Source organism: Microcebus murinus, chromosome 18 (assembly GCF_040939455.1).
Source record: "Microcebus murinus isolate Inina chromosome 18, M.murinus_Inina_mat1.0, whole genome shotgun sequence".
Taxonomy (NCBI): domain Eukaryota; kingdom Metazoa; phylum Chordata; class Mammalia; order Primates; family Cheirogaleidae; genus Microcebus; species Microcebus murinus.
Genome location: NC_134121.1, coordinates 8,270,508 through 8,295,676, shown reverse-complemented (window position 1 = coordinate 8,295,676; position 25,169 = coordinate 8,270,508). Strand labels below are relative to the sequence as shown.

The window sequence follows — 25,169 nt, the reverse complement described above, 5'->3', positions numbered from 1 at the left end:
TAGACCTGCTACTAAGCATTTTCATCCCAGAACTTTGATAGAGCACAGACATAAATATTTGCCCACATGTCCCCAGCCAGGAGATGACTGGCAGAATTGGAGAGGGCGGTGAGTGTTTGGGGCTGCAGGGAAGAATCCATGCCAGGCTTCTAGAAAATCTAGACAATGAGTCAATTCCTGGCCCCAACAGCTCAATGCTGGCTCACAGAGCACTAAGCAGCCCCGATGGTTTCTTTCAGGACAGTCTCTTGCCTAACAGGCACAGACCCTCACAGCCCTCCTCCTTCCCTAGATCTGTCCTTCAACAACATTGAGGCCATCGAGGGGCTGAACACACTGGTGAACCTGGAGGACTTGAGCCTGTTCAACAACCGGATCTCCAAGATTGACTCTTTGGACTCCCTTGTCAAACTGCAGGTGTTGTCGCTGGGCAACAACCAGATCAGCAACATGATGAACGTGAGTGGCTGGGTGGGGGAGGGCTGGCTGCTGGGGCTCAATGGAGCTCGGCCAGGGGTCACGAAAGGGGTCTGCAGCAAGGGGAAGTGCAGGCTGAGTGTTCCAGAGCTTTCTCTTTTCCTGGAAAAGCCAGAAATCTGATTATTCCCCGAGGGATTTGATAATGTTTAAATGCCAGACTGAACCCCACACAGTCCATCTGTGGGTACCAGTTTATAACCTCTGCATCAGTGCAGTCACTTTCCTGAGTCTTGGTGCATTTAACAGGCATTTTGCTGTTGGTTGTGGGGCGTATGTCCTGTGCTCAGTGGGTACAGAGACAAGGTATGGTCCCTTCAGGGTTGACCAGCACACACACACATAATCAAGATACGAGATGTCCCAAGGGGCAAGGCCTATGGGCGGTAGGAGGGCACCCAGAGGTGCCAGGGGTGTGTTTGAGTGACAGTGGACACTGGTATCTTGGGAAGGTGGGCTGTACCCCACAGTGGGCTCACAGCAGCCGGCTAGGGCTGAGGCCCCAGCAGGCTGGGGGTGTGATAGCAGTTATAAGGGTCCTATGTCAGAGATGACCCAGCAGTGACCTTACCAGGTGGCTCCTGGCTGCTTCTCCAACCCACCAATCCTGGGGGCTGTCCAGCATCCTTTTAAAATTTCTTTTCCACTCACGTCTGTCAGGAAGCCTGGGTTCAAATCCTAGCTGCACGCCAGGGTGGCTTAGACAAATGGCCTGGAGTGGGTTGGTACCGAGTTGTGACCTATATTTAAGTCTGTTCAGCAGGGACAAACCCCAGAGGTGCTGTAGTCTCAGAAGTTTGCCCTGCACCTAAGACAGGAGGCTGTAAACCCAACCGAGGTTCACACTTTACAGCTCGGTTTCCTCGTCTGTCAGATGGAGATAGTGGCCATTACCCATCTGCCCCAGCTCTTGCAGGAATCACAGAGAGTTATGAACATGAAGCACTTGGTTCACTGTCAGGCTGGAGTGTGTTCTTAGCAAATGGAGGACTGTCATAGCCAAGGTATTTCCTACAAGAGTGTTCAGGCAAGAGGTGAACTGATTCAGACTCACTAAGAGATGATTGGAATGTTGCCCTCCAGCAGAAGGAAAAGGAAGGAATGGTGCAGGCAAGGGCCTGGGGCACTTGGGAATGCCACCCGCACAGCACCGTTAAGGAGCCCCCTGTCTCTGGAAGAGGAATAGGGTGTGTGGTGCAGGGAGGGGCCCACGGTGCGGCTGGGCCTCACTGCAGACAGTCAGAATGTCCAGAGAAGCAGTGGAAGCGAAGGAGACTTCTGTGCTGATGCCTATTCAGGGACAGGTCTGCATTTAGGAAGGAATCTGCCACCATGAGGATGCCTCCAAGGGGGGTTGTGTGAATGGCTTAACCCAGGATGGTGCCACCAGAAAGGATGTTGTGCCTGCAGGTAACAGAAAAGCTTGCCCCAAACTGGCTGGAAACAGGGCTGAGGCAGAGACCTGGGCGCAGGCAGTTCCTTTGGATGAGGCTTCGGGAAGCCAGAGTAAGAGAAGGGAGGAGGAAGCACCAACATGCAGGGGTGTCACCCAGGCTGCTGTAGGCAGTGAGCAGTGACTCTCCTGGGCTTCGGGAGTACCCAGAGTGCCACCTGAAGTGACCACCTAGGGACTGGAGCCTGAGCATTGATCCCCTAACAACTGAGGGACACCCCAAGTGGACTTACTCCCTCCCCACCAGGCTTCTAGGCTGGGTGGGCTTCTGTGGCTTTGGAGACCGCTGTGAGGCAGTGAGAAATGGGATGAGACATTGTCAGCAGCAGTCTATCACAGCTGCAGGCCTGAATAACGAGTACCTGTTACAGTCAACAAGGGCATGTAGTGGCGTGATTGGCGCTGGAGGGGGGTTATCAGCGGAGCTTCAAGGACACAGGTTCCTTCTGCCTCTGGGCTCTGCCATCCTCAGCATCTCCCCAAGGCTGATTCTCCTTGCGGTTGCAGTCAAGGCCACAGGCTTCCTTGTGTACATCTAGCAGGACAGAAAGAACAAGAAATCTGCCCCTAACAGCGACCCTTCATTCTGATCGGGCAGTCCTAGGGCCTGCACTGACCCTTAGACCAATAGCATGGCTGGAGGACAGCCAGGCTTGGTGGCTTAGATAAATGGCCTGGTCAAGCACTGAGTTGTGACCTTTATTTTTAAGTCTGTCCAACAGCGCCAAACCCTGGAGGCTGTGTAGTCTCAGAAGTTTGCCCTGTGCCAGATGGAGGATCTAAACCCAACCAATGCCCTTATCAGGGTTCAAGTCCTAATTGTCCAGCCTGTCCTCTGCCCGGTGGTGGCTGGGAAACCAAACGCTGGCCAGTGGGATGGCAGAGTGAGACATGGAGGGTGCAGGCAAATGAGCCAGGAGCTGAGATGTGGTCTCTGTGTTCAAGTCTCAGCACTGCCACCTACCAGCTGCCTGACCTTGGCCAGTGACTTTGAGTTCTGGGTGCCCAATTGCCTATCTGTAAAATGGGAATAATAGTAGTTGCTACTTCATGGAATTGTTGTGAAGATTGAGTCGTGCCCAATACAGGGCCTAGCACATAGTAAATACATGGAAAGTGATATTATTCGGAAATTTTCAGATTAAGGGTTAACCCCAAACAGCCTCAAACCTTGCTGCTTGAAAATATTAGCATTTAGCAGATGTTCCTGCCTTGGTAGGTCCTATATCCCAGGGCTTACATGGGAATGAATCTCCTCCGATTTGTTTTTCTTTGGACATTTGGAGGCTTCAATAGAGCTGAGACCGTGTCCCTCTGAAAGCCCAGGCCTGGGCATGAGAGGATGTGAAGGGTGTGGAGGTGAACATGCCTGGGCCCTGCCTGGACACCCCACCTCCCCTTTGGCCTTGGGTATTCTCCCATCCTGCCCCTGCAGGGACTGGACAAAAGGTAATCCCATCACCCTTTCCCAGTGGGGTGCTGGGTGCAAGGTGGCTCTTGTGCACATGGGAGAAGCCAATAAAGCCAGTCCCCAGGGAGAAAGAAGGCCCATGGGGAGAAGCTGCCAGGGAAGCTGAGGTGTCTGGGCCAGATGTTGCTAAGGCCAGGTCACATCATGGGAACCCTGGATTGTCTTCACCTAATCAGGTACCAGCCTTCTTGGTTAGCTGACCCAGAGAGTTGTGACTGATGCCCGAGACTGATGCCTCTCGGGTGTCAGCTCCTAACCCTGAGCATCTTTTATTTCAGTCCTCATCTGTACCATTTATATGACATCTAATTATATACTTTTCTTGTCATCTGTTTATTTATTAGGCTTATTTTTGTTTCTGCTTCTTGCATTAAAAACTCATGGGCTGGGTATAGTGACTCATGCCTGTAATCTCAGCACTTTGAGAGGCCAAGGAATGAGGATCACTTGAGGCCAAGGGTTTAATACCAGCCTGGGCAACATAGCAAGACACTGTCTTTATAAAAAGTAAAAAAAAAAAAAAAAAAAAAAAATAGCAGGCATAGTGGCAAATGCCTGTAGTCTCAGCTACTCAGGAGGCTGAGGCAGGAGGATCACTTGAGCCCAGGAGTTCGAGGCTGTAGTAAGCTATGTTGATGCCACTGTACTCTAGCTTGGGTGACAGAGCAAGACCCTATCTCAAAAAACAAAACAAAAAAATAGATGTTTAAGCAAACATTTGAGCACTTAGGGAAGAGCTTGGTTTACTCCTGGCCTCTGTCCCAGCTTCCCCTTCCAGAAGCCCCAGCTGCTTCTGAGTTGCATATGTATCCTTCTGGGAGTCTTGTGTTTAAACATTGTGTGTGATTGTCACGGCAGTCACCCTCCAAACACCTGCCTTTGGTGTCCCCTCTCCTCCCAAATCACCAGTGCCCCCTCTCTGCTGGATCATTCCATTACTCAGCCACAGAATGATGTGTTTCTCATTCCCTGTAGGTAGATGTCAAGGTTGTTTCCAACCTGGTGCCACTACACAGGCTACAGTGGATGTCCTTGAACAGGGATGTACATGAACAGGGGTTACTTTGTGCTTGGATGAGCCATCTGTAAGATAAATTCCTAGAGGGGAATTGCTAGGTCAAAGGACATGTGCATTTTAAATTTTGACGGATCTTGCCAAATGGCCCTCAATAGAAGTAGAACTACTTATATTAATAAAAGCCCAACAACAAGGATGAGGCAGCCTGTTCCCTCTCACTTTCTACAACACACTTTGTTTTCAAATATGTCTCTCTTTGCCATTTGAAAGACGAACAATAGAATCTCATTGGGAGATCTCTTAAAAATTAAATCAGATCCTGTCTCCCGCAGGTCATACACACTTAAAACTCCAGTGGCTTCCATTGTCCTTAGAATAAAATCCGAACTCTTGACTGCAGCTCACATGGTTTTAACATGAACCAGCCCCTGACCTCGTGTCCAGTCTCATCTCAAGTCTGCCCCCAGCCGCTCCCCACCAAGCTGCAGCTACTCTGGTTTGGCCCTGTTCCCAGTATGTGCCAAGTCCTTTCCTGCCCCAGGACCTTTGCCTATACTGTTCTGCTGTGGAGAGTGTGCTTTCTGCTCTTCCATGGCTGGCTCCCTCAGGTCTCAGATTAAATGTCATCTCCCCAGAGAGACCTCTGAGTCCCCTAACTGAAAAAGGCCTCCCTATTATTTTCTCTCATGGGGCCATCTCTATGTTCCTTGTAGCACTTACCCCAACCCTTGTGATCTTATTTTTAAATCTGTTGCTATAAGAGCAGGGACCACATGGGCCTTGTTCCCCACGATATGATAGGCCCCCTGAGGCCTAGCACATGCCTGAGGCCTGCTAGGTGCCTAATAATGTTTGTTGAGCAAATGAGCAAATAAATGACTGAAAGAAATTAATCTGAAAAAGCATGCTAGGTTTCCTTCCTATCTTTTCATAATATAATGTCTTAGGTGTTCAGAATGTGCTATTCAATGAAGTATTAACTATCTGGTTTACTTTTTCCACATTTTACTAAAAAATAGAGTATAGGAAAAACAAATAGCAGTTAGTGGAATGTTCCACTAGCTGTTTTCCAGTGAATCCAAGGTTAACCATAAATTGGGTTCCATTTAATTTAAGATATTTGGACCTTTCGCAGGCTTTACAATGTAAAAATGCATGCCTGCATGAGTGGCCACTGACAGCAACTACAACTACCACTCATTGAGTAGGTTGGTATCAGGCCCTCTTCTAAATGCTTTTCATAGCTTGTTTCATTTGGTTTTTACATCACCCGTAACACAAATGATATCATTATACACATTTTACAGATGAGAAAATTGAGGCTCACAGATAATAGATAACATGTCCAACGTCTCACAGCTAGGATTTGAACCCTAGTCTGCCGGTTCTTTGGAAAGCCCATGGATGACCAGCATCGGTACTGCTGCCCAGCCTGGAACCCTCCACCCTGCCTGTCACCCCACCTGGTACTGACTGTGCTGTGGCCAGGCTACAAACTCTGAAAGATTGCTGAGGAGAGAGGCTACGGGTGTGTTCTCAGCTCTGCGATGGCCAAGAAAACGGGTCTTTCTCCCCTCCTCTCCCCAGATCATCTACCTGCGACGATTCAAGTGCCTGCGCACGCTCAGCCTTTCTGGGAACCCCATCTTCGAGGCAGAGGATTACAAGATGTTCATCTGTGCCTATCTTCCTGACCTTGTGTACCTGGACTTTCGGCGCATCAGTGACCACACGGCAAGTGCCTCCCTCTCTGTCTCCCAGCTCTGTGACACACAGCCTTCAGGCTCCCAGGCTTTACGGGAGAGGGGATGAGCTTCCCTCACCCACAAGTAGGAGGAGAGACAGGGCAGCTCCCCCTTCCCAAGTCCCTCTACCTGCCTCTGTCGAAGCAAGTCTAGCAGTGCCCTTGCGGGTACTGTCTTGTACATGCTCCCACCAGCCGGACTCCTTCCAGCATTGTCTCAGGGCCACCTCAGAGCCATCCTGCACTGGCTGGTTTTCCAGATGAAGACATTGAGAAGGCAGAAGGAGGGCCAGTGATTATCTAGGATCATTGGCTCTCGCTCCAGCCAGGATTCGCCCCAAGTCTGTGCGGCCCCAGGAGCAATAGTAACAGCTGAGCTCTGGAAGGAGTCAGGCCACCGGAAGCTCAGTTCTGGCTCTCAGAGATGGAGTCTGGGCTGGAGATAACTGAGTGTCATCCGAGGGTCGCCTTGGCGGTACATGAAGCCATGGGCATAGGTGAGATCACCTGGGGTGCTCAGAGTGAGCCGACAAAGGGGAGAGAGCCAGGAGGAGGTAAAGCACAGAGCCAAGGGCCAGGACCCTTGTGACTATCACTATGGCCTTGGGTGACTCACTTTACCTCTCCCATTGTCCTTGCCTAAAGATGCCAGAGGGCCCACCTTGAGGCCTGCTGGGGGCGAGTGGGCAAGTGCTGCGAGGAGGACAGCAAGTCCAGTGGAGGGGTGCTCCATCGCCGGGCCCCCACCCCGAGATAGCCCCCATGTCTGCCATGCCACCTTCCTTAACCTCCCTTGGACTCAGACAGCTGCAAAGGGCCACAGGGAGAGGAGCCGTTCTCCTCCACAAGACCTCCTGGCTTTCACAGCCTTCACGAAGGGGACCCGTGTGACACCCCTGCCCATGCGCAGGAGGCCGCAGGAGGGCAGAGGCAGTGTGGCTCGGAGAAACCAGACATCCTCTGGTGACGGCGCCTCTTTCTATTCCTGGGTCAGAAAGAGCTGGCGGAGGCCAAGCACCAGTTCAGCATCGATGAGCTGAAGCACCGGGAATACCTGATGCAGGCGCGGCTGGAGGACGAGCAGGCGCGGCGGGAGGAGCTGGAGAAACACAAGGTACCAGGCGGGCGGGCCACATGCCCCGGCCCAGCTCGGAGAGGCCCACGTGAGGGCACTGATCCAGATCAACAGAGGTCAGCTGGGGTCCCCAGGCTCTGAGAACACAGGGCCTGATGCCCTCTCCCCATCTCACTCTGCCCAGACCCCGACCCATCTCTTCACTGGCCCGAGGGCTGGAGAGAATGTGTTAAACAGTCTGTCAGAGCTGCTCCTTTTCTTAAGACTCTCAGGCCGTTCCTCATGGCACGCCAGGAACAGCTCAAGTCCCTTAGCTCAGATGAGTGAATTCGTGACTGGGCCCTGCTGGCCTCCCTCCCACCAGTCCCCACCCCTCCCTGCAGCCAGACTGAGCCACATGTAATGTTCTGGAAACAGCTTGCAGTTTTAGGCCTCTGCACCTCCTCACATGCCATTCCCTTTGCCTGGAATACTCCCCAACCTGCCTTTCTCAGAGGCTGGAGCCCAAGTGTAGCAGCCCCTCATCCACGACGCCTTCACTAGCCCCAGTGCCTGGCACAGCCCCCGCTGCGTGCCCTTGCAGGGGCCTGTGAGATGACCTAGGGGCCCTCCTTGGAGTCACCGCGCCCTGGTACGTTTCTGCCTGCAGGCTGCATTTGTCGAGCACCTGAATGGCTCCTTCCTGTTTGACAGCATGTACACAGAGGACGTGGAGGGCAAGAAGCTGTCCTACCTGCCCGGTGTCAGCGAGCTCCTCGAGGCATATCCTTCTGAGTTCACAGCTCTTTCCTCTAACAGAGCCTGGTCCCTGTGCCACCAGCCTGCCTTGGGCAAGTCCCCTTCCACTCTGGGCCTCGGTTTCCCCATGTCTCTTATAAGACCCTGGAAAGTAAACTCTCCACTTCAGAGCAATGTACTCCTTGAGACAGGTCATCTGAGTGGCATGGGGGAAATGCTGTCTAGATTTCGGGGACATGTTGAGTGTCTGGTCAACATGGCAAGGGTCGGCTGTGCTTGGCAAGTCAGGTTTTTGGAGGTGGAGAAATTGACTGAAATGTGCGTCTACAGCAATGATCCTTGTCGGCCACTCTCATTTGTCCTGCTGTGACTTGCACACAGGATATACAGCTTTCCCAACCCCCACTACACAGGTGCCAGAATTCACTCTATTTCATAGCTGGCGAAGCTAAGCTTGCAGAGGCTACGTAGCTGACTGAGGTCACGCTAGCTGTGGGGCCTGAGAGCCTACATTCTTCTCTCCAGTAAACCAGAGTCCAGAGAGTGTGGTCAGTACTTGTCATATGGCTGTGGCTATGACGATAAACAGGCTTAAATTGTAGGCCAAGGGACTCAGGGTAGACTGGAAGAGTTCCTGGATCTGAGAGCTCTGAGATGAGGAACGAGTCACAGATGGTGACCTTCACTGGATAGAGAGAAATTCACTCAAGCCCCAACATTCTGAAAAGAATGAAAGAGGGGCTCTCAGCCTGGCCTCGCCGCCCACCAGCTGAGTGACCTGTGCTTGCCTCTCAGCTCTAGCACGGTGCGGCCATGTGACTTTGGGCGAGGCTTTCCACCCCTCCAAGCATCAGTTTCCATCCGCCCAGAGTCACTGAAGGCCCTCTGGGCTTTGCCTGCCTGACTCCAAGAACCCCTACTAAGAACTCCGTAGGGTAGGTTCTGTTGTACCCTCATCTACAGATGAGGAAACTGAGGCCTGGAGAGGTGAAGTGACTTGCCAGGGTAGGTCCCAGAAGCAGTGGCAGAGCCAGGACTTGAACCGTGTGGTCTTTCCCCAGCTCAGATACAGCAGCTGAGCACCAAGACAGGCCCTCAGTAGAGGAGCCCTTCTAGATAACACGCCAGAGACAAAAATGCACGCTGCTGATTTCCCCGGCCAAGCTGGCTCTCCAGGCTTGCAGCCCCTTCCTGGCCCTCCAGGTCTCCCAGGAGTCTCTTCTGGGACTTTCTTAGCATGTCTCTCCTCTGCCCTGTGGACTCCTCCTTTGGCCCTTGCCTCCGCCCCACAAAGGCCCCGTTCCTGCAGGCTGAGGGTGGAGTTGCCCCAGTTACCACATTATCCTCCAAATCTTGGCTCTCTGCAGTTTCTTCATCTGTCAGATGGACCAAATGAGACCATGGGTTTGAGTCCCACACACAGTATTGAGCACACAGTCTGCACTCTGCTCAGGGAGTTACCAACACCTTTGTCATCCCCCACCCGCCTCTGGTGGCCTGCTCCCAACACAGCCGTGAGCTTCCTTAACAACCACTCACCTACAAGGACAAATTTGTTGTCATTTGCCTGAACATTTTCGAGTATGGCCTGAAACAGTATGAGAAGCGGAAAATAGAGCTTGACACCTTCAATGAATGTATCCAAGAGGCCATCCAGGAAAACCAGGAGCAAGGCAAACAAAGGATTGTCAAGTTCGAGGAGAAGTACTTGCTGGTAGGCCCCAAGGCTGCCCTGCCTCCTGCTCTATGGTGCTGACCCCCGACCCCTGCCATGGAGGGACTGCAACTTCTGTACCCTATGATGACCCCTGAGGCCCATGGTCATCACCCCCATTTGCCAGGGATCACAGCTAATAAGTGCCAGAGCCAAGGTCCACCTTACCCAGTCCCACCAGCCGCAGCTTCCCTGCTGCACAATGAAGAGCTGTGTAGGGCCTGTGGGTCTCTGGCATATAAAATGGCCCTGGGATTCGAGGTCGTCCCCATCCCCACCTCCTTATCATCATCATCACTATTAATAACTGTATTAGTATGACCATACTATTATGATGAGGATGATGACAACTACTACTTTTCTTTTGTTCATTCATTTATTCATTCATTCAATTAACAGACATCTTCTGAGCCCCACTCTATGCCCAGCTCTGGCAAGCTGGAGCCATGACATGATTCCTGCCCTTGTGGGACTCAGACCCAGGCCCAGGCCTTCCCCACTGAGTAAGTGAAGTGGTCAGTGTTAACCTAGAGGGAAGCCCACCCCTTGGAGGTGCCCTAGGGGTACCTTAACTCAGGCTGAGGCTTATAGGACAAAGAAGAGTTGACCAGGGAGCAAGGGCTTTCCACCTGGGGAAACAACAAAGGAGTGCCCTAGGCTTTCAGGACCCATCCTAATCAGACCACTAGGCCTGGCCCAAACAGGTGCCATTGGAAGGGGCACCAATCTTTGTACTTGATGGGAATTGTTTCTTTTAGTTAGTGTTACCTTTTTTTTTTTTTTTTTGAGACAGGATCTTGCTCTATCGCGCAGGCTAGTGTAGTGCATGGCCTTATCATAACTCACTGCAACCTCAAACTCTTGGGCTCAATTGATCTTCGTGCCTCAGCCTCCTAATTACCTGGGACCAGAGGCACATATCGCCATGACCAGCTAATTTTTCTTTATTTCTTCTTTTTTTTTTGTACAGACAGGGTCTCGTTTTTGCTCAAGCTGATCTGAAACTCCTGGCCTCAAGCATTCCTCCCACCTTGGCCTCCCAAAGTGCTGGGATTACAGGCGTGAGCCACAGCCTAGTTAGCATTACTTTTAAAGACAGGATTCTCAGCCTGTTCTAAATCACAGATCTTTGTGAGACCCTAAGGAAATCTATGAAACCTCTTTCTCCTCAAAAACTATTCACACACACCAGTTTTGCTTATAGCATCAGGGCTTCAAGGAATCCATAAAGCTATTCCTTGTTATGAACATTAAAGTAGAGAAAAATCCCCTGGGAGGGCAGATCTAACAGAGGTGGTGATCGACTCCATATGTTTCCAGCCCTCCCAACTCCCCCACCTCATTCTTGTCGCATTAGCCTCACTAACGGGACCTCACAATCTGTGGGATTTAATTCTCAAGACCCTCCTTATAATGTTACAGGGAGGGCTATTACTGCATTCAACCAGAAGTTCAAAACCATCAGCAGAGGAACACACTTGGCTCACATATGTGTTTTATTTGGCCTGCAGAGGGTTTAAAAACGTTTTGAACATTTTGCTGACATTAGAAACTGGCAGATTTCACAGAAAAATTGTGGTTGCCAGCTTCTCTGGAGGCAGTTGTCATTCAGTGCCTGAGCAGTAGTTGTCCCCTCTGGACAGGCCATGTCTCTAGTCCTCCAGTCCCTGCCCTGCATTTTCCTCCCTGACATTTCTTATCTGATCCCAGTAACCATTGGGTTTGAGACACCTGGATATTCATGGGCCAGCTTCTCCTGAAGCCTGGCCAGGAGTCCTGGCCCCTCAGCAGCAAGTCCCTCTGAAGAAGCAGGACATGGGCTAGGCCAAGCCTGACTCGGAAGGAGCTGTTCTGCTCCTCGGATCGAGTGTGGATTGGGTTTGTGCCTTCACAGCAGGCCGGCTGCTCAGAGGCCACCTTGGATGAGCTGGCAAACCCCCGGGGTTCCCTCCAGGCACTTAGAAGAGTGGATTTCGCCCAGCCTGTACGCAGAGGTCCTGAGGCCTGGAAATATCCTCATACCCCAGCCCAGGGGCTCCCGCTTGGGCAATCTGGGGAGTGACCTGGCACAGAGATTCTCCAGAGCTCCCTAGGTGCTTCTGATGCTCAGTCTAAGCTGAAGCCACTGTTCTGGAAGTTTTCAAGACCCCACATGCCCTGAGAGCCCCCATTCCCTCCCCTCACATGCCCTCTCCCATAGCTTTGTCCTACAATTCTCCCACCCACCCCCATGCCCCATTAGGGCTCCTCGGATGCACACAGCCCTGCCCCTGTGCCCGGTGGGCATGCCTCAGGTCATGGTGCAGTCATATAAGGCTTGGGGCTCAGACAGACCCTCCCTGGTGACCCAGAGGCATATTATGGACTCTCTCCTAGCCTCCATTTCCTCAACTGTAAAATGGAAATAACCATATTATGGAACTATAGTGAGGAACCTGGGAGACAAAGGGAAAGCACTTGTGCGAGGCCTGAGGCAAGTAAGTCTGTGTGCAGCCAGGTTCACTTTTTTTTTTTTTTTTTTGAGACAGAGTCTCGCTTTGTTGTCCAGGCTAGAGTGAGTGCCGTGGCGTCAGCCTAGCTCACAGCAACCTCAAACTCCTGGGCTCGAGTGATCCTTCTGCCTCAGCCTCCCGGGTAGCTGGGACTACAGGCATGTGCCACCATGCCTGGCTAATTTATATATATATATATCAGTTGGCCAATTAATTTCTTTCTATTTATAGTAGAGACGGGGTCTCGCTCTTGCTCAGGCTGGTTTTTTGAACTCCTGACCTTGAGCAATCCGCCCGCCTTGGCCTCCCAAGAGCTAGGATTACAGGCGTGAGCCACAGCGCCCGGCCCAGGTTCACTTTTAAATAGGTAGGACAGGCACATGGCATAGACCGACAAACGCCCGCAGGGAGACATTGTCTCCCTCCTTACCACATATCTGTGTGTGTGTGCGTGTTTGTGTGTGAGGAAAGTGTAGCATGCACTGTTCTGCACTTTGCTTTCCCGTGTCATCTGTGCATCTTGGAGAGTCTTCCATAAACAAAAGAGTTGCTTCATATTCTTTATAGCTATAAAATATCTCATTTCATGGATGAACCATAATTATTTAGCCAGTCCCTACTGATGGACAATTAAGTTTTGTTTCCAACCTTTTGCTCTTTCAGTGTTGCATTGAATAAGTAGGTGCAAGTTTGACCTGCAGGATGAATCCTAAAAGTAGAACTGTGCATTGGGACTTTTCATGGTTATTGCCTAACTGTACCCCACAGAGCCTGTACTTTCCACAGCCCTGTCAGGCAAGTGTCACAACCTATCTCATGTTTGCAAATCTCATTCACCTTTGGTACGAGTTTAATTTCCCCAAGTGGGGGTGGGCAGCATGTGTTCTACAACCATTTGTATTTCTTATTGTGAGAACTATTTGTTCTTATATTTTGCTCTTATTTATTTTTCTATTTGATTTTTGTCTCTCTCTTTCGGTACATCTTTTTAAAAATATTATTACATTGTAGGAGCCCTTTATAGATTGAGATTAGCCCTATATCAGTGAAATGAGTTGCAAATATTTTTTCCATTTTGTTGTTTATTTTGCCACTTTGTCGTGGTGCTTTCACCATTCAGAATTCTAAAAAAAAAGAGAGAGAGAGAGATTTGGAGACAAGTTCTCACTATATCACCCAGGCTGGTCTCAAACTCCTGACCTCAAGCAATCCTCCTGCCTTGGCCTCCCAAGTAGCACATGCACATTTTCTTATGTAGTAGAATTTTTCAATCTTTTCCTCTGGTTGTACTTGAGAAAGACTTATCCACTCTGAGATTATTTATTAAAAATCCCCCATGTTTTCTTCTAGTACTTTTATGGTTTTATTTTTTACATTTAAATCATTACTCCATCAGGAAATTGTTTTCATGTAAGACTTGAGGGTAGGGATTAAGCCTGGCTTTTTTCCAGACGGGATAGCCATTATTATGAATATCATTCACCCCACTGAATCATGCCATTACTCGAAGCCTAGAAAACGCAAGTGGCTCTCAAGGTCACACTGCTAATATGTGACCCAGGCAGGATTCAAATTCAGGTCCACCTGACTCTGAAGTTGTAGGGCAGGTAAAATTCTTCCTTTACCCTATTAGGGCTTCCAAGTGAGACCAGGAATTAAACTGACATAGGACAGACTAACAGGAGAAAAACATACAAGCCGGGCGCAGTGGCTCACGCCTGTAGTCCTAGCACTCTGGGAGGCCAAGGTGGGAGGATTGCTTGAGAAAAACATACGGATTTTGTTTAGTGATTTTTACATGTACATGGGAGCACTCATAAGGAAAATGAAGACCCAAAGAAGCAGTGAGGGCCAAAAGCTTATACTAGGTTGGACAAAGAGTAGCAAATTGTGAAAACATGACAAACCAAAGGGGTTTGGGCTAGGGCAATTAATTGTGGAGGTTGACTAGGCAGATAAGGGTTAGTTGAACAAGGTTTATACAGATGTCTCTTGGTCCTGACTCCCCGTCTCTGGTGATAAGAATGTCTTCCTTCCTCCTAGTACAGGGAGAGTGCATTGTACATGGGAGTTTCATCTCCTGCTTTCAGGAAGAAAAGGGAAGGTCAGAGTGTTCTCTTTGCGTCTGCTATTTTTAAGTGTCTTAAAAGAGTCAACATTCCACAGCAGCATATTTTGGGGCTCCTTCCACCTACCCAGCAGCCTCTTATAAAAACTGTAGCTAACAAGCATTGAGCACTTACTAGAGCTCACAGGGTTCTCTTACCTGTGTCAAGGTATGGGTATGGGCTGTTATCATGCCCACTTTACAGTTAAGGAGACTGAGGCATGGAGAGGGTGGGCAGCTTCTACAAGCTGACAGAGCTGGCTGATGGCAAAACTGAGACTTGCCAACTCCTGAGTCCAAGTTGTTACCCATAAAACCAATTTGCCACCTGTCATTAACTAACTATACTTAGTAGTTGATTCCTAAGACACAGGCTTTTGTTTCCAGAGTTTAAGTACCATTCGAGAAGAGTCTGAGATGCCCAACATTGAGAAGAAGATCATGGAGTGTGGCGAAGACATCACGGAGCTGTTCAGTGTGCTCATGACGCTGGAGATACAGCTGGTGGAGCAGCTGGAGGTGAGGCTGGGCGTGGGTGCAAGTGTGCTGCGGCTGCAGGTCTGCGCTCCAGCCGAGGCCGTCCCGCGCTCCTCTGTTGGAAACGCCCAGTGCCACTCAGCGTGTCAGGCTGAAGCTTTCTTGCTCATCAGTCCTGTGTTTGCTTTTAACATATTTTAATAATTTAGATTAGAAAAGATTCTTGTGGAGAATGAGAAGCGAGCTCATTACTCTGGAATATTTGCCCCATTGTGAAAGAGCCCAGAGCCTCAGCAGGGAGGGGTTTTTGATTAGGCTGAAGACACTGTCTGGGTCCTTGGGAGACAAAGTGGACCCCCACTTGGGGACCAAAAAAGGCTCCTCCGCATTGCAGCCTGTAGTTGCCACCTCCTAGGCGATGCAAGGAGCCTGCAACTCAGCACTAAGTAGTGGAAATGAAAAGCGCTGCTGTCTCAAATTCATTAGGGGCCAGAGCGACTTGTGTGTTCACAAGGCATCAGAGGCTGGGAGTCTGAAGTGGTGTGATGAATTGAACCGCATCGGCTGCTGCTGTAGCTGGGCCAAGAGATAGCACCTAATCAATTCCTCACACATCAAGTGACACCTCAGACATGGGATAGATTTCCCCATCACATCACATGGCAGATGCTTGTTCCCCACCAGGGAATGAGCAAGCACTGCGGAAGCAGCATGCAGCATGGGGGAGAGGGAGGCAGCAGCTCCCAACATTTTTAGGCAGGGAGATTGCTTTTCAACATCCAGACATTTCCCAGAACCCGTGCACTGTTGTACTTGTATTACCAGCGGCCCAAACGCTGCAAGGGCAGTGACACTTTTCAATGACCCTATTTTTATTTACTATAACAGCACTTATATACATTTGAAAAATGCGCAGTGTGCTCAGCCTGCTGACAATCCTCAGGCTCCTGCAGATCCCCTGCACCCTTGGCCCACCTTGCAGCCCCTGGAATTTATGGCAGATGGTGGGGTGCTCCCAGAGTAGCAGGCCTCACAGCTGCTTCTTCCATTGTTTGCTCAGTCGATACTGAGTCCCATTTAGGCCTTAGGTGCCTTGCTAAGCACCAGGCAACAGCAACTAATGGTAGAGGCCTGGGGTAACAGCCAGCTCTTAGCAGGGCCTTCTCTCTGCCAGGCACCTCACAAAGCATTTTGTGTGAAGTGACTCATTTAACCCCACCACAGCTCTGTGAGACAGGTACTATGTAGGAAACCCATTTCACAAGTAAGGAGGTTGAGGCCCAGGAAGGTAAACTTTCCCACAGCTACACACAGTGGCGGAGCTGGGATATCCACCCAGGTAGTCTGGTTCTTGACAACTCACTTCACTGTTTTCCTGGGGTGCTGGGTGATGCCACTGAGAAGCCCAAAGGAAGGGGGTTAGCTCTGTGTGTGTGTTGGGGATGAGGAGTAAGACTAGGACAAGTGTTTCTGGGAGAGGGACTGGCACAGGCAAAGGTCCAGTGAAAGCATTAGACGTTCAGGTGACAAGCGAGTTAACCTGCTTGCAGAGAAACAGAGCTCTGGAGAGAGTTCCCAACCATCTGCCCAGGAAGGTCAAGGTGCGTGGTCTTTACCCTGAAGTTCTGTGATTAGAGGAGGAGACTGCTAAGTGCTAAGGAGTACCTTTTGCTCTGATGCTGGGTTTCTAAATATGCATGTTAACTATGTTATCATTTCCAGGAGACTATAAACTTGTTCGAAAGGAACATCATTGACTTGGTGGGACTCTTTATCGAAAATGTCCAAAGCCTATATCCTTTCTTTGATGACTTCCCCATGGGGAGGTGCTACAGGGCCTTTGGGTTATCCTGGCCTCTAAAGGAGCTGGGGAAGAGGCATCATATTTTTAACAAAAGGCAAGGAAGGGTGAAGCTTCTTTGAAAAGTAAGCAGAATACAAATAAGTGGGGTTCCCTTCCAGATGGCCATCTTCAGGGACACCTCCACCCCTCCCACTGCCACTGGTGCCCTAAATACATTGGCAGAGATAGTAAAAAGTCAGTGCTCTATAATCACACTTTACTTTTTACCAAAAATACCTCCTCCCATTTGATTTACAAAAAGATCTACACCTCCACCAAGATGATATTTAAATTTGTCATAGGATCCTATTTAGTGGGAATCACCACCTGTGAAATTAGGGGAATGTAAAACCTCCAGTTTTTCACTAAGGAAAAAGCTCAGCTTCAAAGGATGCAGATTTGGCAACCACTTAGGATGTTCAAAAGAATGTTCCATGGGGTCCAAGGGGGTTTCCCTCCCTTCAAAACAATGCCGGTCTCGTTATGATGGTTTGGAGTAGAGTCCTGGCATGTTTGTTCTTACATGGGTGAAGCTCATGGGGAGATGATGTCCCAGAATCACCGCCTGTCCCTGTGCTGCAGACAAAAGCTCTGGGGTGAGGCACCATCCACGTTGCAGACATTGACAATTATTTATAGTGAGCTGGTCAGGTTAAATGTTAGGGTTAGGAGCCGACATTTGGAGCATGACCAACCCTTCTGCCACCTGAACTCGGGGCCCTGCCACGTGGGGGGGCAAACTGCTGTGCCCCACCCAGAAGCAACTGCCTGGTCCTGCCCTCCTGGGACTCACAGTCCAGCAGGGAGACAGAAGTTATGGGCGTAATAAGTGCTACCAAAGGTACAGGGTGAGTAGCGGCTAACCCAGGGTGGGCGCCAGGAGCCTTCCTGAGGGAGGGTCCACCAAGTGAGGACCTAAGGGTGGCCAACCAGACCAAGTACAAGGTGGGGAGGACATTCCAGGCAGAGGAGGCAGCCTGTGCAAAGGCCCTGAGGACTGGCCACAGAAGTCCAGTTCGGAGAGGAGGCCTTTAGGCCAGGTTAGAGAGCGGGAGGCTTCCCGCAGCGTTACGCAAAGCAGATGGACTCCCGAGTGCAGGTCTTCAAGCTGGCTCTGGCTGCTGTGGGGAGCAAGGGCGAGAGTGTGGAGTCCAGCGGGCAGTGCACTGCAGTGTCCAGTCGGGAGGCCATGGGGGTGCAGGGAAGTGGATGATGGAGGGACAGCCAGGCGCCGAGGGTCCGCCACGACCAGGTGTAGGGGCAGGCACGGGGCGCTGCGATGGCCCGGGGTTTAGTGCATGTGGGTGGACGGCTGTGACTGCACTGATGCACCTGGCGCCTCACAGTTCGCCTTCGTCCCTGGAAGTCCGTCCCGCAGCGGGAATGGCCCGGCCCTCCCTCGAGTGCTGTCAGGGGCCCTAGCCTCGGGTCCGGGGCGCGTCGGTCTGCTCCGCCGCTGGCCTTTGCTTAACTCGCGGCTGCACGATGGCTCAGTGCCGGGACCTGGAGAACCACCACCACGAGAAGCTCCTGGAAATCTCCATCAACACCCTCGAGAAGAACGTCAAGGGCGAGCTCGACGACGACTTGCCAGACGACGTGCGCTCGGTGAGCGCGGCGGGCGGCGCGGGGCGGGGCGTGCCGGGGCGGGGCGGGGCGGGGCGTGCCGGGCGGGGCGGGGCCCGGTGGGCGGGGCGGGGCCCGGTGGGCGGGGCCCGGTGGGCGGGCGGGGTGGGGCGTGCCGGGCGGGGCGGGCGGGGCGGGGCCCGGTGGGCAGGCGGGGCGGGGCGTGCCGGGCGGGCGGGGCGCGCGAGGGAGGCTCGCAGGAGCCTGACAGACTTGGTTCAGGCCCGCTCTGTGGCTTGAGTAAGACTGAAAACCTCCTGGAGCCTCAGTTTCCTAATATGCAAAAGGAGAGAGTAACCCGCTTTGCAGAGTCGTGAATGAAATAGGCTAAAAAAATAAAGCACCTAGCTGGGCAGCCAGTGGGGTCCAACTAAAGAGGAGCTCATGATAATTAGGTGGTTTCACCTTTCCAACTGGGTTGGTTTCTGAAAGTTCATTCTGTGGGGATTTCTGGCACTTTCTAAGAAAGGCAGTTACAAATAGGTCTGAGATTCCACGCCCCCCCAGGTCTTCCTCACTTTAGAGTCTCTATGAAGTATTACGGGAGAGTTGGATGCCCTGGCCCTCCCATCCCCGCCCCAGCACTGTTTCTGATCCAGCATGATGCCATCCCAGTTTCCACCAGCACATTCAGTGACGAATGGTCACACGGTCAGCAGGGTCACCCAGGGCACCTGCTTCGTCCACTGGGTCTGCACACGAAGAAGGCTCTCCCGGGCTTCTGCGCTGGGGCCCAGTAGCAGCGCGCGTGTGTCTCTGGGAGGGAGTGCAGACGATGGGAGGGCCAGTCCTGAAACCTCCATCGGGGCTCGCTTTCACTCACGGGTCACTCGTCCTGCCATTTCTCAGCTCCTCTCCACCTCTGCTACCACCAAGGCCAGCCACTGATGGCCTCCCCTGGACCACCCGCCTCTACACTGTTCTTCAAGCTCGCTCTGGCTGCTGTGGGGAGCAAGGGCGAGAGTGCGGAGTCCAGCGGGCAGTCCACTGCAGTGTCCAGTTGGGAGGCGATGGGGGTGGAGGGAAGTGGATGATGGAGGGACAGCCAGGTGCCAAGGGTCCGCCATGACCAGGTGTAGGGGCAGGCATGTCCTCCAAACGCAGCCAGAGCAATCCTTGAAGACGCAAACCACATTATTTCACTTTCTCACAACACCCTCGAATGGCTTCCCTTGACGCAGAGTGAGCGTTCCCCTAAAGTGCACAGACCTCACAACTGGGCCTGCTCCCCTTGGCAACCGCCCCCAGCCCTCTGAGCTGTTCCCCAGTGTCCAGCTTGCTCCTTTCAGTTGATATTCCATCTGGCAGACGTGCTCTTCCCTCAGGTCCCCATATGCCTGGCTTGTCCTCGTCAGTCAGATCTCAGCTCAAATATCAGCTCATGGGAGAGGCCTTCCCTCATCACCTTCCTGAACAACCGCTGTCTATCGCATACCCCATCTATCAGGTCAGAGTCTCATCACAATTTCAAACCACCTGGCTTATGTCAATTTGCTTACGTGACTATTCACAATACATATAAGCTCGTGAGGAAGACAGGAAGGGCCTTTTCACCGCTGTGTACCTCCCAGCAACAGTACACAGTGTACAGTGGAGACGCCAGGATGTGTCTGTGGAATGAGCGTGAGCATACACATCCAGAAAGGCTTCACTCGGTCAGCCACTGGACTGAGTCCTGCAGGCACAGAGGACCAGCACTCGCCGACTCCCCCAGCCTCCGTCCCAAGCCAGGAAGATAGGCTCCCCTGAGACAGACCCCACTCAAGAATTTCCCAGACAGAAAATCTTGGCAGGTAGAGTTCCCTCATGGCATAGCACCTGGGGCTGTGACACCCACCGGTCACAGGACTGAAACGTGCTCACTCTAATCACTGGGACATACAGAAAAGATGGGTCCCAGAGGCCCATGGCAGAGAACCTGGCTGGGCTGGAGCTTCCAGTGGCCAGTCCTCCTCCATGCCTGACTGGCTCTGCCTGGTGCCATCTGACACCATTCCTGTGGCTCCAGGAACGCATCAGCACCTGGTGGCCATAGTGACTAGTGATGAGAGTTCTGCTCACTAAGGGCTTGCCATTGCCCAGGCCGGATGATCACACATGATCCCATTTACTGTCCCAAAGGACCTTGTAAAGGAGGTACTTTTGTTGTCTCCAGTTTACAGATGAGAACACTGGGTAAGACTGGGGCTTAGAGAAGTCAGGTAAGCGGCTTACGATGACAAACTTTGTGAGGACCATCATCTGGATTCAGACTCTACTGACAGATGCATAGCCTGGGTCACTGTTGCAGAGCCAGTACCTCCCCTCACTGTAGACTGCAACCCTCACTAGGTTGGTGGGCATTCTGGGTGTGCCCAAGGCCCCAGGCACTAGGCCATGGGGCTGAGCCTCTGAGCTAAAGGCTGTCTGTCTGCCTTGGGCTTGCTGGGAGGACTGGTGTGGCATCCTTCAAGGCCTCAGAGGGGGCAGCTGCCCCTTCCCTCTGTAAGCCAGTCAGAGCCTCTGTCCCTTTGGGAATGTCCACAATTGCAGCAAGAGGTGTAATTAGGTCCTTATACCATTGCCTGTCTCCTTACATTTAAGCAAATTAGGTCCTTACACCATTGCCTGTCTCCTTACATTTAACAACATGGCCTGTTGTTGTCAGGAGGAAAAAGTATGCCCTGACTATAAGAAGTAATAATACCAACAAATAGCTGACATTGATTAGGGGCCTCCTGAGAGCCAGCCCTGTGAGAAGCAGTGTATACAAATTTGCTCTTTTAATCTTCACACCAATATGGTAAAGTAGGTACTGTATGGTTCCCTTTTACAGATGAGGAAACCGAGGCACAGAGATTAAGGTAATCTGCCTGAGGATGGGCAGCTAGTAAATGATAGAGTTGTGATTTGAACGCAGGCAGTTTGACTCAAAGCCTTTGACAAAACGTCTACTGAGTCTTTAGCAAGATGCAGGTCTTCAGAGCAGGGGCTAGGGCCTAGGGTGAAAAAAATCTGGTTTCTGTTTCCTGATTATCGGTAAGCATATCATACACCACATTTTAAGTTATCTCTGAAACTCCGCTCATTCAGTTGAGCGACTGTTATCAGCTCATGTCATACTTAGGCCAAATCTGTCCCATGCCTGTACTTTCAAGTCCTTCCAGCTTTGAGAGTAAAAGCAGAGCGCACATGCTGAGGAGAGGGCCTGGAGCGAGCGGGGAGGGGGGCCTCACAGTGCTGTTGGCAGCTGCAGCTGCCCGTTTAGAAACAGGCAGGGAGGTCAGACATGCTGCCTGCGTGCTCTGAACATCCATGTGGGCGTCCAGCTGCGAGGGCAGGGCAGTGCTCAGGCCTAGACCGTGGGGAAGACTTTTGAGTCCCCAGAGAGTCTGCTCGAGTGACAGTGGTCGGACCCAGCCAGCAGTCCATGGGTAGGGCAGCTGTGATGAGATTCCAGCTAGCACCAGGAGGCCCCCTTGGCATAGGCCAGGTTGCTCCTTGGTCTGTGGTGGAGGGGGCCACCAGGTCATTCTGCTGTGCAGTGGTCCTGGGGAGGGGCACCAGCTGTGCCACTCTCAAAAGTCACTTTGAAGGAAAGGTGTCTCCACAGCTTTGAGGACCAAAGAACAGGGTGGGACAGCTCAGGGAGCCAGGAGCAGCTGTTGCTCCTTACAAGTTGTGTGCAGCTGCTGCCTCTACCCTAGTGCTTTCAACCTGCAGAAACTGGAGGGGGATCTGGAATATTCTATCTGAAAATTCTATGTACTTATTGTAAGAGGGAAAATTAAAGGAGCTGCCACTCTAGGCCACCTGAAGTCCAGAAATAACTTGCAACTTCCATTTTAAATAATTTCTTTAAACCAGATTCCTTTTGTTTGTATTTTACAAATGCCACATAATTTTTTCATAACCAATTTTAGTCTCATATGTTTCTAAGCAGACTTCAGTTTCTGTTGTCCTCAGCTTCCAAAGCTGCTTTCTATATATTCAAACTCTGAGGGGGATGATTTCTCTGCCTGGCTTAAGCTATCAGCTACGACCCACATTTGAGAATGAAGGATGAGAACCTTTTCACAAGGGGTTGATGTCGTGATTGTAGCTATTTCTAAAGTAACTGAGATACCCACTGCGGAACATGTGGCCCGGCTCATGGAGAGCGGTTTTGCACATCTGTGAGCCATTCCCAGAGCCTGGCCTGGGACCCTGCATGTGCAGAGAAAGAACTTAATAATTTTTTGTCATTTCTTCCATGTGACTATACTAATTAGTTCCTCAGATACCCTATTCCCCACATGAGCTAACTTGGCTTTTCCCACAAGGGATTCTGTGGAAAACCAGCATCCCACAAGACATTAACAAGCATTACTCTGAGAAGAAGTCTATGCCCAAATAAGTTGGAAAACCGAGAGAGACAAAAGTTAAAAAGGTTTATTTTCCACAGAACTTGGCAGTACCTTCAGAATACTTTGCGAGGCCTGTGAATCTTCAGGAGAGGCCTAAGGGGTACTGACTTTCCCAAATGTATTTGACCAAACAATGCTCTTTTTTGCAGAAATGTTAACATCTCAAGGTTCCACAGAACATATTTTGGAAACCATTAAGTTAACTGCTACTATAGGAACGAAAAAAAAAGAAACCCAAGTATACATTCCACTTGCGGTCCTCTCTGCAATATGGAGAATGTAGGTCAGGCGTCACATGTGGCCCGCCAAGGACATTTATCCGGCCTGCAGGGGTTTTTGCCGCTGCTGCCTGTCCTGCTTAGCAGCCGACTCGTCCTTGGCCCACAGTGCGCATGTGTGGAATGTGTGCTGCACTCTCCAACGGCCCTCCAACAGTCTGAGGGTCAGTGAACTGGCCCCGTTTAAAAAGTTTGAGGACCCCTGATGTAGGTCTTTTGCTGTCCTTGATATTACAAAGTATAATACCTCTGCTTCAAGGTGGAGGCAACTGCTTGCCAAGTGCTTCAGCAGCCTCTCCCGCTCTGGGAATGATTACATTCAATTTTCAACCATTCCAGGCACACAACGGCCACAGTGTCAACACCTACAACAGACAGGCCTATTAGAGGATGGTTGTTTTTTTAACAGCTTTTACAAGGCAGCAAAAAGGTCAGGGACAAGAGAAGGCAGGAGACCCCAAAGAGAATCCAAGGTTTGATTTGGTTGACGTGAGAGGCAGTAGAGAGACTACCATGTGGTGAACACCATCGGTTTGCAGGGGCCACTGTCCTCAGAGCAGCCCCCAGACCCTTGGGCAGCCTCACATTTCCCACTCAGCTGGCAGAGGTTTGGGGCAAATCAGACTTGAGAGCAACTGAGAGAGAACCATTGTGAGAACAGAAGTCCTGAGCGAGGCCACCCCTGGGCAGCTATTTGCCCTCTCCCTGGAGTTAATACGCTCCTAATAAGGAATGCAAGGACGCCGGTTGGCCCTTTCCCCATAAAACCTGCCAGCACTTGGGTCGTGGATATGGTTGTCACCTGAAGATGAGCTGGCATAAAGTGCACCAGTAGAAAAGTGGGCTTTCCACTGGGTATGTGGCCAACACAGCCAGGGGACTCCCAGGTGTTCCTTTTCTATTTAGCTCTCTGACTTTGTCCTCAGGGTGTAATGACATGCATGATCTCATCTGATCCTTCTCACTCACCAGCTTTTTGTCGACAAAGATACGATTATTAATGCTGTCGGGGCGTCACATGACATCCATCTCCTGAAGATTGACAATCGAGAAGACGAGCTGGTGACTAGGATCAACTCTTGGTGTGCACACTTGGTAGACAAGGTGAGTAACGCTAACCCATTCTAGTAGGCTGTCCCAATTTTTCTGGCTACCAGCCAGAGAGAAGGTGGAAATCTTCCCTAGGTATTGTATAGTATTTTCAATAAGGAATGAAGAAATAAAATTAAGGATTGTAGCAATATGCACTGAAGATTTAATGTTGCCAAGAGATTTTAAAACCCATGTGCTTCATCGTTTCTCTAACTCCTACCTCAAATACGTAGAGATCAGCAGAACCTGGCGAGGCTCTGCAGTCAATGAGGGATTTCGCAGATACCAAAAACTATTTTCCTTTCCCTTCACCTGGACTTGGTAGCAGATGTTAACCAGGCATCTGATTTAAGGATGGTGGGCTCTGGTCTTACCCTCCAGATTCACAAGGATGAGACCACGAGGAACCGCGATCGAGTAAAGGAGATCAGTCAGTACATCGACCACATGCAGAGTGAACTAGACAACCTGGAGTATGGCGATATCATAGACTAGGTGCGTGTGGGTCCCAGGGTCCCTTCAAAGCACAGCACCAGGCCCAAGCAGGAGGAGGAAGTGTACACACTTCACTGACAGCCTCAGGAGACAGTTACTGGGAATTTCTCAACCCAGGACTCCCCTAACACCCTTCTTTACCCACCCCTGGAAAAACTTACAAATTTGGAGAAAAATAAAGGACCCATGTCATGTTTCCTATTCTTTAAAAAAAAAAAATCAAAATTCATGTTCATGTATGAACAGGAGAAAGATCAAGCTGAACAGCAGGTCCTTGGCCAGTCTACAACAGCAACTCCCAAGGGGGCTGGCAGTCAACTAGACTCTTGGCTGTGCCATAACGTCAGACGTGTGCCAGCACCATTTCCTCTGGGGTGTGTGTCAGAGCAGGCGGCAGCTGCAGGCGAAGGGACGCCAGCTCTCCTTGAGAGGAGCAGGGAAGCAGGAGAGGCTGTGGCTCCTACCACAGTGCTGGGGTCTGGGCCTGCCCACCAAGGCAGAGGCCAGGGCTCCCTTCGCCTGAGAGTTTGGCTGAAGGGACCTGAGGACCCTCCAGAAGCAAAGAGTGCAGGTTGGGCATCCCAGCTCCATGTCACCGCTGCAGCCTAGGCTTCATCTGTGACAGTGCCTCCTCAGAGTGACATCAAGGGGTTCAGGGCTAGTATGTGGGAAGCGTGGAGGCAA

The 25,169-nt window shown here is 51.1% G+C and overlaps 1 protein-coding gene across 1 annotated transcript in view; it reads left to right on the top strand.

Annotated features, from left to right (window-relative positions):
* The window catches only part of DRC3 (dynein regulatory complex subunit 3), a 36,928-nt gene extending 12,218 nt beyond the window's left edge, over nt 1-24,710 (top strand). The window contains exons 5-14 of the mRNA XM_075994071.1: nt 293-459; nt 6,007-6,153; nt 7,158-7,277; nt 7,888-8,000; nt 9,516-9,690; nt 14,677-14,808; nt 16,489-16,559; nt 18,094-18,217; nt 23,871-24,002; nt 24,372-24,710. Coding sequence (XP_075850186.1) covers nt 293-459; nt 6,007-6,153; nt 7,158-7,277; nt 7,888-8,000; nt 9,516-9,690; nt 14,677-14,808; nt 16,489-16,559; nt 18,094-18,217; nt 23,871-24,002; nt 24,372-24,485 — 1,295 coding nt within the window. The 3' untranslated portion in view covers nt 24,486-24,710. The remainder of the gene's footprint in view (nt 1-292; nt 460-6,006; nt 6,154-7,157; nt 7,278-7,887; nt 8,001-9,515; nt 9,691-14,676; nt 14,809-16,488; nt 16,560-18,093; nt 18,218-23,870; nt 24,003-24,371) is intronic.
* Nucleotides 24,711-25,169: the final 459 nt, after the last annotated feature.